The sequence below is a fragment of the Protomyctophum parallelum genome (genome assembly GCF_964188405.1).
Source record: "Protomyctophum parallelum genome assembly, chromosome: 7".
In the NCBI taxonomy this organism is placed as follows: Eukaryota; Metazoa; Chordata; class Actinopteri; order Myctophiformes; family Myctophidae; genus Protomyctophum; species Protomyctophum parallelum.
In genome coordinates, this window is record NC_139705.1 from 27,209,346 (window position 1) to 27,230,327 (window position 20,982).

The following is a 20,982-nucleotide window of genomic DNA, read 5'->3' on the forward strand; positions in this document are numbered from 1 at the left end:
GACTGGTGGGGCAAAATCACCAAGAAAATTAAATAACACAAAAATAATAAAACATAGAGGATACAGTTTGTGGTACTTTTAAACACTGAAACGGCATTCCCCATGAATAAGAATGACAACTTGAACACACACACACACACACAGAATTAGAAATGCTACACAGACCTTGCATTATGCTTGTGTGTGTGTATGCAATGCAATGCAATGCAGGCTGCGAAGCTCGGTGTAATAGTAGTCTCGCGCGAGCGAATACGGCCGCGCTGCAAGCTCACGACACTTAGCGTATTAGGGACGTGCGATATTGAGACATCCGGCCCAAAATATCCGACTAATCCAGTTAATCGTGCGGTCAAATCGAACAATACCGCAATTCCAGTTCCCACCAGTAAGGGTTTACCTCTCACCTGTTTGTACAGTGAGTGTGACACTGGGTACAGATGCGTGAATACACGGCGGGTTATAAGTAACCTGATTTATTCTGACCCTTTTTGAAGATTGTGCAGAAAACATCGATGCGTCCTTCGTCATCATCGTGAGATAGTAGATGCCTGTTATGAAATAAAAGTGATGCATTATTTTTCGGTTCGTGATGCCGATATTGCCTTTCTAAAGGCCGATATTGCTGTTTATAGATTATGTCGATTAAACCGCCCATCCGCGGTCGCGGGCGCGTCGTGAGCTTGCACACCAGCTGTTTTAATTTGTTCGTTAATGTTTATCTCCCGCCGCCTGCTATTTAAGAGGCACACCACAGCTTAACCATCAGCGGAATTATGTAGCGAACACTGCTAACACCATTAGCATCATGGTTTCCCTGCATCGGCTTAATGTTATGCGTCAAGTGTGTGTGTGTGTGTGTGTATTTGTTTATATATATACCGGAATAACTGCATTTTATTCATCTTTAAAGTCCACCCACCCCCGAATGCTGGATAAAATATATTATAGGGATATATTATTATTGTCTTTTTTAGTTTTTCTTCCTTTTACGTTGTTTACTAAGTTTTTAACTGCTTGGCGGCAACGGGGAGGCTGGCGAGGAGGGATGGGTGTGTCTTCTTCTTCTTTTTTAAGTCTCTGGCTATGTGCGGTAGATAGGTAGGTAGGTAGGTGGGTAGGTAGGCAGGCTGTGATTGGAGGGGACAGTCCAGGCTGCCGTCCAATGGCACGTGTCCTGGCGTTTCCGACCCCGTGACTAAATGGGCTCGACGTAATTGGCCGGGTACAGTCCCTCTCGGCCCGTATCCAGGCGACCTCGACACCATCCCTGGTCGTCTTCGTCCTCCGTCTTCGTCAGTTCCTCACCTGAGGAGAAAAAACAACAACATGAATACGTCTTTATCAGTTCATCACCTGAGGTGGTATAATGGTGTAACATTCTGTGTGTAACCTCCTTTCTAATTAATACCCCAAACGCCCGGGGGTATTTGGAACCATATTACATCAGGGCACCCAGCGATTTGCCACTTTCGGGCCAATTTCAAGGTTGCTCTGTGCCATTTTGGAAGTAGCTAGAAGTATCTAGATGTAGCCAAAAGACCCCCGATCTTTGGTTAGAATTGGAAGCATTGATTTAGATCAAGAGTTATTCACGTTTTAAGATTATTACATGGCTTGGTTGAATGCTTGATTCTGATTGGTTAATCGCTGAATTCAGTGGTGAGTTACAGTATGTCTTGATAATGACCGCTCCGCTCAGTACAAGCTCACAAGGCTTGTGAGATCCACTTTTTTCTGCTTTCTGACCGCACAAAAGCTGTGGTGCCATTTAGCTGAGAGCAAGAACAACAGAAGGCTGTCATTATCCATTTATCAGCCATGGCTTCTATTCTGTCAGGAAAACGAATGCATGATGTTGTAGACGTAAAGGTCGGTGTGTGTAAATGTGTAAATGTCAGTGATGGTCAGATTGCTTCCTTCCAACAGGAAAAGGTCAGTCATGGTCACAGTGATGGTCAGAGTCCTTCCTTCCAACAGGAAAAAGCTGTAATTGCTTTTCAATGAGGTCTGTTATCGATCGAACCTCTGCTCTCTACTGCCCCTGTGTGTCTACCCTTCAGTAAAAGCTGCTACCTTTGATGACGCACGCACGCACGCACGCACGCACGCACGCACGCACGCACGCACGCACGCACGCACGCACGCACGCACGCACGCACGCACGCACACACACACACACACACACACACACACACACACACACACACATTAAAATTCATAAAGTCTATTTCAACCGGTTTAACCACTGTCACTACAGTCACAATACGACACGTTGTGATCAGCTTTTTTTAAACATTTTACTTATAACATGCACACAATAGTTAATAGTTAACATATAGAGGGTTTGCGCATGCATAAGGTGAGTGGCAAATCGAGTGGCGAAGTGAGTTTAACGTCGTTTACCATTTTCAGTTTGGATGTATGGGTTGTTTTTTCTTTTTTTTTTTGAGGGGCGCTAGCCCCTCCTACTGTATTCACCTACAGGTTCAATGTTTGTTTTAAAAACGCCATTGACAATGAAGGGAACATTTACGTCATCTTGTTCCCAACACAAACATTAAATGCCATTAACAATGAAGAGAATTTAATGATTGTTTTTGTCACCGTTTGTTTTACATCACCATTACATCACCCAATCATAGTTAGACTTTAACCGATTCCGTACATAGGACGTTGACACACGTCATAGGGGTCCCAATCGACATGTACATAAGACATCCTCAGACGTCCTAGCGCATCCTCAATGAATAATGATACCGGGCGAGATAAGAATATTCAGAATCTTTTTAGACTCATGAGCTGTTTCAGTCCACCTGTATACAAGAAGTGAACGGCAGTGCGCATGTGCGAAACCGGTCTAGGATCGCTGAAGAAGGAAAGGCCAAGCAAAAAAAATAAGAAAACAAAAAAAATCCCGTTTGATATCAATAATAAAGCTTATATGACGGAGTGTTCCGTCAGAAGCAGTAGACAGTTTATTAGTGTGGTTGCCCTAACAGGGCAATTAGACTATAGTAAGTTGTAACACTTTATTATTCTTTCTAGAGTAACCTTTTTTTGGAAACGCTACTCCTCCCACAGTTTGGACGGCACACACTTGAGTAGGGATGCACCAAAAATTCGGCCACCGAAAATATTCGGCCGAAAATGGCTAAAAATTTATTTTCGGCCTATTCGGTTTCGGCTCAAATAGGCCGAAAATATATCACCGAATAGTCAAAACACCGGGTCGGTATAAACACAACACGCGATTGTCTTGAACGTAACCAGAGCGCTCCGCATCTACCTCTCTCTCTCTCCCAACTTCAGTCTCCCCCCCCACACATACACACACACACACAGCGTCAAGTTGCTCTGTGCTGTGGCTGCGATGCGCTCCGCGAAATCTGCGAGCTCATCAACAGGTCCCAAAACATGGTATTTGTGAGCACCGCCACTGTCTATTCTTTTGTCGTATGACAAAAAGTGCTCCCCAATGTCTGAATCTGTGAGTTTGCATGCAGGCTACGACGAACACTAGCAGTAGCTTGCTCGTTAGCTCCTCAAATCTGTTCCACCTGTGTGTAATCTCAGCAGCGCATTGAAGTGGGCACAGGCAGGGCAAAAGCAGAAGCAGAACGTCTGTGAACGTTTTGCTTAACAATGATCAGTTGTTCAGTGCTGTTTAACTTTGGCATATGTGATACTAGAGCCTAGAGAACATGCTAATATGGCTGCTAAATAAGAATGTTTTCCCCTATCAGCTAGCATGCTATTGTGTGTGTGTGTGTGTGTGTGTGTGTTTGTGTGTGTGTGTGTGTTTGTGCGTGCGTGCGTGTGCGTGCGTGCCCACACACTGTGTAGGACAGTGGTTCTCATAGTGGGAGTTCCAGCTAAATTATAGATAGTTAGGAAGTAAACCAAGTGGGGCCGGTCTGTAACAGAGTGCAAAAATGGAACCAAATACACTCTCAAAATTTACATTGATTTTTACAATAGAAATAAAAAATAATTGGGGTCCCAGAGATAGAAATGGGAAGAAAGACAGTCAGCTATACACAGTCAACATTACAGATTACAGTATCATTACAAGTACAAGGAATGGCAATGAAATCAAATTGTATTAAAAAGGGGGTAAAATATAAATTTTGAAGGAGTATTCATTTTTATTGTCTTTATTGTTAGTTACAACATGCCTACAATAACTTGAAGCATTTTTTTAAAGGTAATTGCAAAAAAGGGGCCATAATCCGATTAATCGTTTAAATAATCGCCCGATAAATCGATTATGAAAATCCATAATCATGTATTTTGCCATAATCAGGTAGCTTTACAACAAAGCTGTATTCGGCTATTCGGTATTCGGCCAACTGTTTCCTATATTCGGTATTCGGTTTCGGCCAAGAATTTCCCTTTCGGTGCATCCCTACACTTGAGCCATATGTCAAATCGACCGGCTTCATCGGTGTGCTTGTATTTTGCTAAGATAAATGTTGTAAAGTTTAATTGATATTAAGTAATTAGTGAATTCATTTTACCCATTCTTCACATTATTCCGGTAGAGTGTCTCAGCCCTAGCGGACGCTTTATCAACCTTCGTATTACTGGTATAGACAGTGGTAGAAAGTCGTGTGGGGGGTGGTTGGTGTGTGTAACTGGTATAGACAGTGGTAGAAAGTCGTGTGGGCGGTAGTTGGTGTGTGTAACTGGTATAGTCAGTGGTAGAAAGTCGTGTGGGGGGTGGTTGGTGTGTGTAACTGGTATAGACAGTGGTAGAAAGTCGTGTGGGGGGTGGTTGGTGTGTGTAACTGGTATAGACAGTGGTAGAAAGTCGTGTGGGCGGTGGTTGGTGTGTGTAACTGGTATAGACAGTGGTAGAAAGTCGTGTGGGCGGTGGTTGGTGTGTGTAACTGGTATAGACAGTGGTAGAAAGTCGTGTGGGCGGTGGTTGGTGTGTGTAACTGGTATAGTCAGTGGTAGAAAGTCGTGTGGGGGGTGGTTGGTGTGTGTAACTGGTATAGACAGTGGTAGAAAGTCGTGTGGGCGGTGGTTGGTGTGTGTAACTGGTATAGTCAGTGGTAGAAAGTCGTGTGGGCGGTGGTTGGTGTGTGTAACTGGTATAGTCAGTAGTAGAAAGTCGTGTGGGCGGTGGTTGGTGTGTGTAACTGGTATAGTCAGTAGTAGAAAGTCGTGTGGGGGGTGGTTGGTGTGTGTAACTGGTATAGACAGTAGTAGAAAGTCGTGTGGGCGGTGGTTGGTGTGTGTAACTGGTATAGTCAGTGGTAGAAAGTCGTGTGGGCGGTGGTTGGTGTGTGTAACTGGTATAGACAGTGGTAGAAAGTCGTGTGGGGGGTGGTTGGTGTGTGCAACTGGTATAGACAGTGGTAGAAAGTCGTGTGGGGGGTGGTTGGTGTGTGTAACTGGTATAGACAGTGGTAGAAAGTCGTGTGGGGGGTGGTTGGTGTGTGTAACTGGTATAGTCAGTGGTAGAAAGTCGTGTGGGCGGTGGTTGGTGTGTGTAACTGGTATAGTCAGTGGTAGAAAGTCGTGTGGGCGGTGGTTGGTGTGTGTAACTGGTATAGACAGTGGTAGAAAGTCGTGTGGGCGGTGGTTGGTGTGTGTAACTGGTATAGTCAGTGGTAGAAAGTCGTGTGGGGGGTGGTTGGTGTGTGTAACTGGTATAGACAGTGGTAGAAAGTCGTGTGGGCGGTGGTTGGTGTGTGTAACTGGTATAGTCAGTGGTAGAAAGTCGTGTGGGCGGTGGTTGGTGTGTGTAACTGGTATAGTCAGTAGTAGAAAGTCGTGTGGGCGGTGGTTGGTGTGTGTAACTGGTATAGTCAGTAGTAGAAAGTCGTGTGGGGGGTGGTTGGTGTGTGTAACTGGTATAGACAGTAGTAGAAAGTCGTGTGGGCGGTGGTTGGTGTGTGTAACTGGTATAGTCAGTGGTAGAAAGTCGTGTGGGGGGTGGTTGGTGTGTGCAACTGGTATAGACAGTGGTAGAAAGTCGTGTGGGGGGTGGTTGGTGTGTGTAACTGGTATAGACAGTGGTAGAAAGTCGTGTGGGGGGTGGTTGGTGTGTGTAACTGGTATAGTCAGTGGTAGAAAGTCGTGTGGGCGGTGGTTGGTGTGTGTAACTGGTATAGACAGTGGTAGAAAGTCGTGTGGGGGGTGGTTGGTGTGTGTAACTGGTATAGTCAGTGGTAGAAAGTCGTGTGGGCGGTGGTTGGTGTGTGTAACTGGTATAGTCAGTGGTAGAAAGTCGTGTGGGGGGTGGTTGGTGTGTGTAACTGGTATAGACAGTGGTAGAAAGTCGTGTGGGCGGTGGTTGGTGTGTGTAACTGGTATAGTCAGTGGTAGAAAGTCGTGTGGGGAGTGGTTGGTGTGTGTAACTGGTATAGACAGTGGTAGAAAGTCGTGTGGGGGGTGGTTGGTGTGTGTAACTGGTATAGACAGTGGTAGAAAGTCGTGTGGGGGGTGGTTGGTGTGTGTAACTGGTATAGTCAGTGGTAGAAAGTCGTGTGGGCGGTGGTTGGTGTGTGTAACTGGTATAGTCAGTGGTAGAAAGTCGTGTGGGGGGTGGTTGGTGTGTGTAACTGGTATAGTCAGTGGTAGAAAGTCGTGTGGGGGGTGGTTGGTGTGTGTAACTGGTATAGTCAGTGGTAGAAAGTCGTGTGGGCGGTGGTTGGTGTGTGTAACTGGTATAGACAGTGGTAGAAAGTCGTGTGGGCGGTGGTTGGTGTGTGTAACTGGTATAGTCAGTGGTAGAAAGTCGTGTGGGGGGTGGTTGGTGTGTGTAACTGGTATAGTCAGTGGTAGAAAGTCGTGTGGGGGGTGGTTGGTGTGTGTAACTGGTATAGACAGTGGTAGAAAGTCGTGTGGGGGGTGGTTGGTGTGTGTAACTGGTATAGACAGTAGTAGAAAGTCGTGTGGGCGGTGGTTGGTGTGTGTAACTGGTATAGTCAGTGGTAGAAAGTCGTGTGGGGGGTGGTTGGTGTGTGTAACTGGTATAGTCAGTGGTAGAAAGTCGTGTGGGCGGTGGTTGGTGTGTGTAACTGGTATAGTCAGTGGTAGAAAGTCGTGCGGTCAGTGTGTCTAACTGACCTGCTTTGAAGGTCAGCTCGTCCTGCTCCTGTCCGTCGTAGTCGTAGAGCGCTCGGACACGGACCCCCGCCGCGGCCGCCGGTGCGGCCCCCTGCCCGGCGCTGGTGGCGTCCTCCTCGAAGGAGTTCCCGTTGCCGCCGTTCTCGTTGCCACTGTAGCCCGCCGGCTGCTCGTCATCCGACCACTCCGTGGAGTACGCCTGGTTCTTCTCATAGCTGCTCACACTGAAATATTAACAATACAATGAATTATTATTATTATCAATAGCATGTACGCCTGGTTCTTCTCATAGCTGCTCACACTGAAATATTAACAATATAATGATTTATTATTATTGATGACTTGCACTTAGTAACAAAGTATTTATTTTTGGCTTTTACAACACTTACCTGCTGCGGTCACCGGGTGGCGCCACGTGGTCAGTGCTAGGAGTGGGTGGGGCTCCATCTGGCTTCTTGATCTTCTTGATTGGAGCGCTGGCCGCGTCTGGGTTGTACTCCTGAAACAGGCACGTGCAGAGAGTGTTAGAGAGGCAGTGGCTGAAATCCCGCTGAGAGCTTGTAGATCAGCCATTTTCGGGGCGCAACCCAGCTCTCTTTATCTACCGGAGATGTGGTGAACGCATTTTCGAAACAAATTTGTTCAACACAAAATTCTGCATTCCAAGTTCACTCGGTTCCACACACACATTTTGTGAAAATAGCCGATGTTACTTAGTTGTAGATCGTCTATTTTCAATATTTTTGCCGCTTTATATAAGTGTTACAATTTTGCCAATGTTTGACCAGATTTTATAGTTCATATGCATCCCAGGTCCATGGTTATTATTATTATTATTATTATTGTTATTACCTCGAAGGCGGGCCAGTTCATATGCATCTGAGGTCCGTGGTTGTTGCTGAACCACTGCAGGTCTTCCTGTGTGTTGGCAGCCAGAATGGTACGTTCCAGTTCTCTGTACACTGTGCTGTAGCTGAGGACACACACACACACACACACACACACACACACACACACACACACACACACACACATACGCGTCAGATTTGAGGAAAAATAAATGTGATTTGCCTGCAGTGTGGGTACAGAAAACACTGCGAGAGCAGGCAAGCGTGTCAGCTACTGTATACTTACATAACAAGAACTACATATTTTCAGATGGGGGTCCGCGGCCAAATACAGATAATTCTGGGGGTCCTTGACATGAAAAAAGGGTTGAGCACCACTGACATAGAATAGAACCATAGGAATTTCAGAAAACTTGTTGGGATTTAGAAGCCACTTTTGTATTAATCGGCCTCAGGTCTAAATGGGTTAAACGTTCAAATCAGCATGAGTCACAGTCACACATTGTCAAAAGAGTATAGGTACAGAAGTCCTGACGTCACTCGTTCATCCCATGGGTCGTGGAAGTCATTTCTCTATGGAGAATAACATCGGGTCATCTTAGAATCCATTAAAAAAAATGATTATTGTTTTTAACGTGTGTGTTTCTCTGTCACAACCTCCTGGGCTGTTGTTTTCGTTCGTTTTCCAACGTTCTTTTGTTATAGTTCAATCACTGTTTTGGTATGGCTTTCCTGTTGCTCCAGTTACAGTAGCTCACATAGCATTAGCTGCTGTTGTCACTCTCTCCACGTTGTGGCCATTGAGTTATAAAGGATAGAGTGCGGACCGGGGGCGACAGCCCCGCCCTCCGTTATTCATTTCAATGGAAGTTGCTCAGCGCCGTTTTCAGAGTATGGGTTCAGAGTTCAGACTCCCATTGGCTTAGGGGCAGCCAATCATTTTTAGGCCATGACTATAGGTCGCTAAAGCAAAAAGATGGATGATAGGACAGGTTTCACATGCCAAAAAAAAGCCTATGGGAATTCAGAATGGGGGAAAAAACAACACGACCGGGGTCGGATGTGTAAATGACGTCAGACTTCGGTGCTCTGTGTTTACAAATGACTACAAGAGACTTATTCCTCACAAGGTTGGTGGGAGTCTCCTCACCGCACAATGAAAGTAAAAGAAAAAGAAAGCAAAACATTTAATAAAAGACAACCATTTTCAGAAGGTTCTTGGTGAAATGGGAGAATGGACTGAAATGAGCTAACCCATTTAGACCTGAGGACGATTCTACAAATGTCTTCTAAATCCTGACAGTTTTCTGAAAAACCCATGTTTTTATGTCAGTGGTTCTCAAACATTTTCACGTCAAGGACCCCCAAAATTACTGTACATGTACTTGGCTGCCGACCCCCATCTGAAAATATGTTGTTAAAACGTTCACTCTGAAAGAATATAGATATATTCAATGATTTGCGCCATATTTTCAAAAATAGCAGACCTATAAGCTCGTAGCACGGCACTCTTTTTCAATAGATAAAACTTAAAATAATGGTTAAAACACCAAAAGGGGTTCGGTTCCCGCCCAGAATGGGTTAAAAAGGCAAATTAAACCCTGTAGGCCACTGTTTCCCAAACACGGGCTCGGGGACCCAATTGTGGGTCACAGAGTCATTCTGCACAATGGTACTTTTAAGTACATTTTGAAGCCAATAGTCTACTTTTGTACTTTTACTCAAGTAAAATAATAATAATGTTGAATTTCCGGACTTCTACTTTCTACATGGCAGTATTGATACTTGTACTTATAAGTAAAGAATGTCAGTACTTTTTCCATCTCATCCGGGTCACGGGCCAACACACGTTTGGGAAGCACTGCTCTAGGCCGATAGTAGAGGCCAGGTTAAAATCTACTGAGAGTCGAGTTGAGAAAAGGGAAGCATACATAATTAGAATGCGATCATTAGAATAATTATATGCACAGGCAGTGTCATGAAAGTGTGCGCTCATAATAGCAGAGAGTGATTTAGTCCCCACATTTTAACAATGCAATCAATTAACTGCAGTACATTGTCTATTGTAAAACTCAGGACTCTGCACTCTCCTGTCTAACATCAGGGTCCAGAGCTCTAATGCACTCTCCTATCTAACATCAGGGTCCAGAGCTCTAATGCACTCTCCTGTCTAACATCAGGGTCTAGAGCTCTAATGCACTCTCATGTCTAACATCAGGGTCCAGAGCTCTAATGCACTCTCCTGTCTAACATCAGGGTCTAGAGCTCTAATGCACTCTCCTATCTAACATCAGGGTCTAGAGCTCTAATGCACTCTCCTGTCTAACATCAGGGTCTAGAGCTCTAATGCACTCTCCTATCTAACATCAGGGTCTAGAGCTCTAATGCACTCTCCTGTCTAACATCAGGGTCTAGAGCTCTAATGCACTCTCCTATCTAACATCAGGGTCTAGAGCTCTAATGCACTCTCTTGTCTAACATCAGGGTCTAGAGCTCTAATGCACTCTCCTGTCTAACATCAGGGTCTAGAGCTCTAGCAGGCGTTGATCCATCGACGACCACACAGCGTTACACAGTCACTCACGACAGATCATTCAAAGCATTATCTCTCAGGGCGCTACAAATATATCTACACATCCTGTAAGTTCACTTAAGAAATAAAACTGTTTCGGTTGTAGCCTATACTTCCATGACAGACAGTTGTTTTTCAGATCATGATGCCGGGAGGGAGGGACTGACAGACTGTAAACATTGATTAGAAGTGATGGTGGTGGTGGATTAAACACGTGCTTTTAGCCAAAGTTTATATTACCATACGGAAGCTATGATGCTGCGCATCTTTGACTTAAACAATGTGTACACACTTTGGAATATACGTTAATCATGGTGGAAGTGGATCCTCATCCTCTACTGCGGAGGCAGCCAGCATTAGGTGAGTAATTCATTCATTGTAAAAGTATCACGCTGGTAAAATCAGCAGCAGCAGCTGCCCAAAACATTAACAGGTAGGCAGGCAGGCTACAGTACAATATTGTTACTCACTGTCACTGCCTGCAAGGATGTACTTGGAACTGTTGGCCCGTGCCATATAACATTCATTATATGTCAGATCGTGCGTCACCCCCCCGGCCCGGTACCAAGTTGTTCAGCCAGTGCTCTACTAAAGCAATAAGCCACCAGAGGTCTCAGGTTACCATGGATTTTACCATGGGAGAGAGGCGTGGTGAGTTTGACGTTATTTAATACAATTAAATAGGACTGTTCTGTTTGGATGAATGGGCTGTCTATGGGAATAGTTGCACTTGCAGCTGGCAAGATGGCAGCCGTGTGCATATCATCAACTGGGGTCCTTCGTGCTCAATTCATCAAAACCTATGCCCTGCCTTCCTAGCTGTGTGCCCTTGGTCGACTCCCACAGTGTCAGCCAGGTTCCTGACGCAGTGCCCTGCCAGTCTCATCCTTTTTTCTCTCTCTCAGACCGTGGCTGTGAGTGACCTTGTCTCTGATGCGGCGTGTCTGCTGTGAACTGACAAGTGCCGTCTGGTCTCAAGGCCACACAATCTCTTGCTAATATCAAGTTCACTCAATAGTAAGATTTCTACCTCACTTTACAAAGACTTCAGAGGTTTATGGGCATAGGAACTATATCACTATGACGCCCCTGGGTTCCGGGGGAATTGTTTTTGGGCACACCAGGCTTAAGGCCAGGCTGTCACGATTACACATTTAAGTTAATTGTCACACAAATAATTGCAACTAACAATTTAATTGTGTTTTGGGCATTGGAAATTGGAACATTTGAGAATAGAAGATTTCTGTTTGCCTTTTAGGCATCGTGAAGGAAAAGAGCACAGGGCAGATATGACAAATAACTGAAATATACCAAGAAATTACTACAATTCTTATTTAAAATGTGTGATGATAAGAGCTCCCCTCACTTCACACAGGTGTGATTTTTTATGAAAAACAAATATGTATGTTTTTACGTATAGGAACATTTTTAAACGTGGACATTTTACGATTATGACTAAATACATGCAATTAACTCAAATGATTGCGGTTAGACGGTTACATAATAATTGTAACAAGCCTAACCAGGCTATATCAAAGCCAGCTGGTCCCAGAATAGCAGTGATGTCAGCAGGTACACCTGTGAGTCATTCTGGCCTGAGTCCAACTAATTAGAGCTGTGATCAGGGTGTGATGACACCGACACACACACACACACACGCAGACAGACACACACACACGCGCGCGCGTATAGACACGCGCACACACATGACATGGATGCGCACATGGACATGCACACACACGTCACGGACACATGCATGGACACGGACGCACACACACACACACACACACACACACACACACACACACACACACACACACACACACACACACACAGAGCTGACCCTATTGTGACATATGCGTGTTCCAACTCGGTAGAATGTATGTGCACCTGGCTCGCTGATAACAAACTATCATTATACCTGGGGAAGAAAAAACAAATCCATTCTCTTTGGATCCCAAAGAAAACTCAGCATGGCCGACAGATTCACAGTAAAAGATGATGTGATGATCACAAGAAAAGAGGAATATACCTGGGTCGCATTTGGCTTTCCAGTGAAAACATGGCATCTAGAGTAAACCAGTAAACCAGAGAACAAGATTTTTGTACAGTGAGAATGCATTGAGGACTCTTGCAGGAGCACTCATCCAATGTCCCTTTGACTATGCATGCACCTCATGGTGAGGTGACATGAGCACACTTCCCAGACATTGCTCCTGCACATGTGTTGGTTGTCTTGTTTCTTAATAAGGCCTGTTCATAGTCCAGTTTTCGGTGAGAGAGAGGTGACCGCCGAAACCTACAACACGCCGCGGTGGTCACCGCTCAAGACAACACATCTCTCTGTTTTTACTATAACCACCGTTTCGATGGTCACCTCTTCACTGAGAACTGGACTATGAATAGGCCTTTAATGTATTTCGTTGCTTAGTTTTTTATTTATTTTTACATTAGCTTTTATGGAGCGCCGAAGTCCTGACATCACTCTCTCATCCCCTGGTTCTGCCTGGTTCACGGAAGTAATTTCTCTATGGAGAATAACATGGGTTCATCTTAAAATCGTTTCATATAAGCATTGTGGTCCAGAAATAAACAAGCTGTCTCAGCGTTATTGTCAGGGAGGTGTCTCTGTATCGTTTGTGACAGTCAGTCACTCATGATACAGTCTGTTTTTAGCGAAAATGTAACTAATTCAGTAGCAGTAACATTAACAATAGAGTTTTCTCTCAGTCAGTTGATTCTTCATATCCATATGAGTGAAACGGCCGGGATGACATTGTTTATTTTTCAAACACAGTTCTTATATGAGGCGATCTAAAATCCCCATATGGGGATTACAATGCAAATAAAAAGTACATGAACCCGTGGATTTGCACCCTCTACCGATATTGACGTCAGACTTCGTTGCTCTATTGCTTGCGTTATTAGACTTTCCTGTTCTTCCTTTGAGCTTCTTGGGTAGTGGGTACTGTGTTTATGAATGTGTTTTACTGGTTAAATAAAATGTAATGGTACCACAGCACCTCAAAGGCCTTAAACAAACAAGGCATCAGATATCCCCAAAAATGGTCAGGCTACTGCTTGCTTGGCCGTATAGTAATCATTTAACCCCTGCTCATTTTATTATGGTAGGATGGCCCAGGGTAGACGACAGAGTACAGCAACTTGCAATGGTCCTGGTCTACTGATAGTGATACACATGTACCTGTCTGAACTACTTCAATGGGTCTGGTCTACAAGGTACACTACACCTCATTGATACTCATGTAGCCTACCTGTCTAACTATACTCAACCCAGATTTGTAGTAGGGTCTTCTTTCACTTTTGCCCTGCCGTTTGGTCACTGAACTAAATATTGGTCCCGGCTGCCAAAAGCCACACAATACTCCCAACATTGTCATACTAAAATGGATATATTTCAGAGAGAACAAAATCAAGAGAAAATCTACTTTATTATCAACCTTTTTCTGTCCCAGCAGCACACTCTCGCGGGATCATCTGGCACCAGTAACCACAGGACGTTTGCGAGAGTTGCCGACTGATGCCGGCTCCCATTTCGGAGACCATAATTTGTGTACCATCTAGTGGCTCCAACCGGGATGGACTATCTTCCTAAATCAACAATCTTTGGTTTGACCCCACTTGGCAGCCATTTCGCTTGTAGTTTATTTTTAATTCTTTCCAGTGAGTCAGCAGCACTCCCAGCGCAAATAACTGCACACGAGAGAAGCTGCCCGTTGCCTGCCTTGTTGACATACAGCATGTTAAGCCATTAATGTTACCGTGTTAACTTGGTTAAGAAGCACATTGCTGTTGTTTACGGCGCTTAAAACATCTTACCTTTTAAAAGTGCGCCACAAAAGTCTGTTCTGCAGCTCTAATGCGCTGCTAGAGTTTACCGCTAACTTCTGGGAACGGATTATCTCCATCATCCAGAAATTGCTGTGAACAAAATTGTTCCATTGGAGTGAAGGGATGTTTACAACTCTGTCTCTACCGGTCATAACTACCGAGTACTGAAGTCCTGACGTCACTCACTCATCCCCTGGTTCATGGAAGGTTTTCTCTATGGAGAATAACATGGGGTCATCTTCAAATCGTCTCATATAAGAATTGTGGTCCAAAAATACACAAACTGTCTCGCCGAAATTGTGGGAGAGGTGGCTTTGTATCGTTTACGACAGTCACTTATATTTGATACAGTCTGTAGAACTACTTTTTTTGTTTGGCAGCACGTTGGTACTGTACGTGTCACGCTCCGAAATAGAAGATCTTGTAGATCAGCTATTTTCGGCACGCAGCCTAGCATAAATCGGGCATTACGAGTACGACGCCATCAGGACTGAACAACACATGTCGACCAACAAGAGCCCAGACAACTCTACAGAATGTTTGCCGTAGTACTGTGTCACTTTCCCCTTGTGTTCACACAGAACGAAACAAAATAAATACAATAAATAAGTTGTACCAGTCATTTCCCCCTGCAGTTATCACCCCCTGGAGAACCCCCATAAACATCCCCGGTTACCAAAGCAAGGGGTGAATGCATCATAATCCGTAATAAGCCTTTTTAAAGAAAAAAAGGACATCAGACATACACATACATATCAGAGCTCTGCATAATTGCAGATACTGATGATGTCCACAAAAACAAAATGGCCGACACTTCAAACGAAACACGTCCGTCCGTCCGTCCGTCCGTCCGTCCGTCTGTCTGTCTGTCTGTCTGGACCTAGCCTGGGCAGCATTCCTTTTCGGTTTTATGATCCGGTAGGGAGCGGATGATATTGCTACGTCATGTTGTAGTCATTGTTTTGTAATCATGAGGCAGGAACCATTCATCTGGAACTTCCTTTTCCCTCAAACCGATGTTTCTCAATAAAAGTCACAGGTTACGAGAGCTTTTAGTTTTATTGTTATTCTTCCGGTTTGAGGGAAAGGAAGTTCCACATGATGGTTCCTGCCTGATGACTACAAAACAATACTAGCCTACAACATGACGTATAGGCATATCATCCGCTCCAGACCGGTTCACACTGCAATTTTGTAACACAGACCAGGCTTTCCTCCGAGGTGGAAAGCCCATGGTGACACGAGGTTAGTCTGGACCACTGACCTTTGGTTTTCGGTGAGGTTGAGGTGTCGCTTGATGTCCAACAGCGCCTCCTTCAGGAAGGTGAGCCTCTTGACCTCGTGCTGCTGGCACTGGTCAAACACCTGCTCCATACTCTCCATGTACTGAGGAGTACATTTACTCAGCTCGTCCAGAGACTTCTCATACTTCTCCTTTGCCTGAAATATATTACAATATATTACATTACATAATGTTATAGTACATACTCTCCATGTACTCGTCTCGTCGAGACTCTTCTCATCGGTGGTGTAAAGTATTATTTTACTGTACTTAAGTAACATTTTGAGGTAATTTTCTTTATTCACAGTTAAAATCAACTGTTTTATGGTCATGGTTCACCAGGATCCGTGATGGCTTGATTCTAGGCTTAGAATAATTGATCAATATTTGTTTTGGAAATCTCTATGGGAAGAAAAATGAATGGGGTCTGGATTGGTGGAACCAGAAAATGGACACCACTTCTACTGTATATGCCCTATATTGTTTGTGTTCGAGAGTGTGTGTGTGTGTGTGTGTGCACGCGCGCGCATGTTTGTACGTGCATGTGCATGTAGCATGTGCATGTGCATGTGCATGTATAGTACATACAGTGTATAAATCCATTAGTCTGTGCTGCTCTCTGGCCTAATACCCTATGCTCATTACCAAGCGCCCATGAATAGAGGAGCAGAGATAGTTCCTTGCGGTTCCCATCCGGCCGCTCTACCGGCCACTCTACCATTGAGCCCCTGCCGCCCCCTAAGCCCCCCCTGCCATATGGGTCTATTTTGCAGAATTGCCCCTGCCGTCCAGTTTCGCCCAGCAGCCCTCATAGCATAGAGCCAGGTCAATGTGTTAAAATGTCAGCATATTGTAATCTTGTCCGAAGCAAAGTAATCGTGTCATCAAACCATTTTATACAACATTTATTCACAGTTAAAAAGTGAGCATCTCTGATGCTAATGAAGGACATCTTTCACAAGCGAATTGTGAAGCGCCATATCGTTTAACATAACTGGAAGTTATGTAATAACCGTGGTTATGTAAACAGATATTAGCGAACAATGCGCTTGTGAAAGATGTCCTTGATTAGGATCAGAGATGCTCTCCTAATGCGTAATCAGGAGCAATATGTTCCTTAAAATAACCTTGAAGGATATAGATTTCACATCCACCCAAAACGTTTCATACATATTTAATGTATGAAACACTACCCCCCTCCCCCTCCCCCCACCTTATTGATTATTGACAAGAGGACATCTAAGGACATTATGTTTATGATTTAATATTAGATATTAGTTTGTAAACAACACTATATAATACAGTTTCAGTTGGTTATGTTTTTACTTTTGATTTAAGTGGTGCTTTAAGTGGTTCTTTGGTTAAGAACAAATTTAGTTTTTGCGAACGCAGTGAGCCACTTACTATGAGACCCTGCTGCTCATGTCTGTGTGTCTGTCTGTGTGTCTGTCCCGCTGTGACACCACCCGCCCGCCACCAGAGGGCGCAGCTGTAGCACACCACACACACACACACACACACACACAGGGCGCAGCTGTAGCACACACACACACACACACACACACACACACACACACACACACACACACACACACACAACCACACACACACACAAGCTGCGTTCGCTTCCCGCGTTTGCGCGTCTTACTTGTGTTAAAAAGTTAAATATCTAGTCTATGTGATCGTAATCATAGTGTTTGTTCAGTAATAGTGTTAAATTGCTCTATATTGTTCATTAACAGGGCTAAGTAGCTCTATCCTGTGACAGTAATCATTGCTATAGAGTGTGTGTTCAGTAACAGTGTTAAATAGCTCTATATTGTGACAGTAATCATTGCTATAGTGTGTGTTCAGTAACAGTGTTAAATAGCTCTATATTGTGACAGTAATCATTGCTATAGAGTGTGTGTTCAGTAACAGTGTTAAATAGCTCTATATTGTGACAGTAATCATTGCTATAGAGTGTGTGTTCAGTAACAGTGTTAAATAGCTCTATATTGTGGCAGTAATCATTGCTATAGAGTGTTTGTTCAGTAACAGTGTTAAATAGCTCTATATTGTGACAGTAATCATTGCTATAGAGTGTGTTCAGTAATAGTGTTAAATAGCTCTATATTGTGGCAGTAATCATTACTATAGAGTGTGTGTTCAGTAATAGTGTTAAATAGCTCTATATTGTGGCAGTAATCATTGCTATAGAGTGTTTGTTCAGTAACAGTGCTAAATATAATAGCTCTATATTTTGATAGTAACCATTGATATAGTGTTTGTTCTGTCTCTCCAGCTCTATTAAGCAGAAAATAAAATTGCAGGTGGGCTACCAGCGTTTCCCAATCAGGAGAGAGTAGTAGCTTCTATTTCATACATGGGCAACTGGCGGCCCGGGGGCCACATGCGGCCCTCACCATCATGTAATGCGGCTCTCAGGTTAATATCCGAACATTGATATATTATTGATTATTCAGCTAATTACTAGTATTAAAATGTTATTGTCTAGTTTTTGTTATGTCCAATGTATTTGTATTTCATTCATAAAGTTAACATAACTATAACTAAATGCATTTGAAATTAAAAAAAAAATTAACTTCAGGATTCCAATAAAAAAATGGCAAAAAAAAAAAAAATCAGGATAAACATGGACACTTTTTATCTCTTGGTACTGGACTGATGACTATTATCTTGATACGGTGACACACTGACTTTTTACCTTCCATAACCGAGAAAGAAAGATCACACGATATTAAGAGCGGAATGAATGTGATGTGACATTCCGTGCTCAACCAATCAAATCATCACTGTGATACACACAGACACACAAAGCTGCATGGCATAGCAGGGGTTGGTGCCCCTCAAAAAAAAAAGAAAATCACACCTGTGTGTAGTAGGGCATTCATCAAAAAAACGATTTATCGATTTATCGATAAACGAGTCACGAGTCGACTCGCAGCAGCGCGAGTCGAAAGTTGAGCTTTTTTTTTTTTTTTTTTCCTCCCCTTTTTTCATTGCATTCAGAACGCGCCCTTAATTAAAAACCAAATGCAGCTGTGTAGGCTATGTGGCTCTCAGCGCGCGGTGTCCCACTATTGAGACTGGCTGAAGTCTGTTTGAACTGCGCTGTGTCAGAGAAGTAACAGATAGAAGCACGCAAACGTTACCCCCAAACGATATCCCCCTCACCTCCGTGCTGGAAATATAACGTCTGGGTTCCCGAGGCTACATGCATGCTGACGCAATGACTGTCTGTTTCTGGCTAAGCTTTACGCGCAGCGCACATGAACCTCTCCGTCTCCGGTCAGTGCGGGTTGTTGTTTATTTGCATGGCTCAGAAAATGAGTAACAAATGAGAACGTTATCGAGTTGTGGAGGAGGAGGAGGAGGAGGAGGAGAATAATAATGTCATATCTCTTATTGTGTTCTCGGTGCTGCTGCTGCGCTGTGTGCCAATACCACTACTTTACCTGGATAACATCATCTTTTCATTTTGACATGATTCACATGAAATAATAATCCTGTACCGGAACCGCGTGTAGCGTTTGGTTTCATTAACGCGATCGTCACAAAATAGCCTACAGCTGCTGCTGCTAAAGATACAAAGATTGGACATTTTTAAACGACGCAAAACTTAGAATTCCCCTCTTGCGTACCAGTGCCACGTGTCCCGCGGACCGGCACCGGTGTTTGGGAACCTCTGATATAGATGATATCAGTGCTATGTTTGACATGCTCCGTATTTGAGCGCGCGGCAGCTCCACCCGCCACTGTTAAACCCCCCCCCCCCGCCAGTAACGATAAATCGATACGACTTCAACTTTACTGTCCGACAAGTCGACTGGGAAAAATCTCAAGTCGTTAATGCCCTAGTGTGTAGGGTAGGGTAGGGTAGGGTATGTAGGTAGGGAGGGAGCATAGACTGGTAGGGAGGGGCAGTTGTGACGGGTGCCCCAGACAAACAAGTCAAAGGCACCGATGACTTCCCACAAGTGTAATGTTTTTTGCCGTTTCATTAATTTGTCCGATTTTATCATGTCGGGTTGTTATTGTTGGTTGTCATGGCTGCCAGTTCCCACCTGATGTCTGTGTGAGCTCCGACTGCTCCAGACCGTACTGAATAACTGCTAGCTTACATAATGTCTTGAGACTAGGATTGAAGTCTAAGACATACATGTCATCAGGTAGGATTAGTCCTCCAAAGAGGAAGATACGATCTCCCACCATGCATGCAGCAGCATATATCATACATCGGACCCGGACCTTTCCCTTGGGCTCCCTGGACTGAATTTCCACACATCATTATTGTTCCAGCCACAAAATATGTAGCTCTCCATTGTAGGTAAATGCTGAATGATAGAGTCCTTCTGGATGAGGCTGTGGAAATGGTGTGCTCAGCCAAAGGTTTGTCTCTGTGTCAAACACTCTGAGGGCCCGGGGGTACTGGTCCCCATAGTCCCTAAATACAAACATCTTTGTCCCGATGATGGTGGCAGAGTGAAAGTTTGTAGAGTGAAAGTATGTAGCAGTAGGTTGAGTTCCTCTGGTGTTAATTAAAGTCCAGACCATTGTGCTGGTGTCCAACTGCAACTTGTACATGTCAGTAGTCCATCCAGTCAGCATGGTGGATCCTCCATGTATAAACATGACCTTCTCCAACACACAGGCTGAGTGGTAGTACCTCTCCTCTGGAACAGTGCCAGAAACCCTGGGTTTGAACCATCTGTAGGCGTCAACGCCAAATGCATAAAGCACATTGCAGTTAGGCCTCCCTCCCCAGGATGTAGACTATAGGTGAATCCCAATTCACGGTGTTCACCCTACAAGGTGCGGTACTAGGTAGGATAGGGTAGGGCACTGCACTGGCAATACCCAGCGTTCTCGACTGGCGGCCATTGCTGTTTACACCGACTGACCGCAGTGTTTATAAAAGGTCTAGAAACTACTTTTTTAGCCCACGGAATTTACTTTCTAACTTTTTTGGGGAGTATTTAGTTGTTTACACCAGAGTAACACCACTCCTCAAGAAACCAACCCGTGACCCCTCAGATGTCAAGAACTACAGACCGGTATCACTCCTTTCATTTATTTCTAAAACCATTGTGTTGTCTCCAACCAGCTCTCTCTCCATCTCTCACAGAACTATCTGCTGGATCCCAACCAGTCCGGATTCAAGAAGGCCCACTCCACAGAAACTGCCCTCCTGGCAGTCACAGAAGCACTACATACTGCCTAAGCTGCTTCCCACTCTGCAGTACTGATTCTCCTAGACCTATCGGCAGCATTTGACACAGTGAACCACCAGCTGCTCCTAGACACCCTAATGGATCTAGGCATCGGTGGAACGGCACTAAAGTGGT

General features: G+C 44.3%; 1 protein-coding gene across 1 annotated transcript in view; it reads right to left on the bottom strand.

Annotated features, from left to right (window-relative positions):
* The window catches only part of LOC310862321 (protein kinase C and casein kinase substrate in neurons protein 1-like), a 34,647-nt gene continuing 13,665 nt past the window's right edge, over positions 1-20,982 (bottom strand). The window contains exons 5-9 of the mRNA XM_083770171.1: positions 15,617-15,792; positions 7,933-8,053; positions 7,470-7,579; positions 7,081-7,304; positions 1-1,305 (exon numbers count right to left, since the gene is read on the bottom strand). Of these exons, the coding sequence (XP_083626297.1) occupies positions 1,196-1,305; positions 7,081-7,304; positions 7,470-7,579; positions 7,933-8,053; positions 15,617-15,792 (741 nt within the window). The 3' untranslated portion in view covers positions 1-1,195. The remainder of the gene's footprint in view (positions 1,306-7,080; positions 7,305-7,469; positions 7,580-7,932; positions 8,054-15,616; positions 15,793-20,982) is intronic.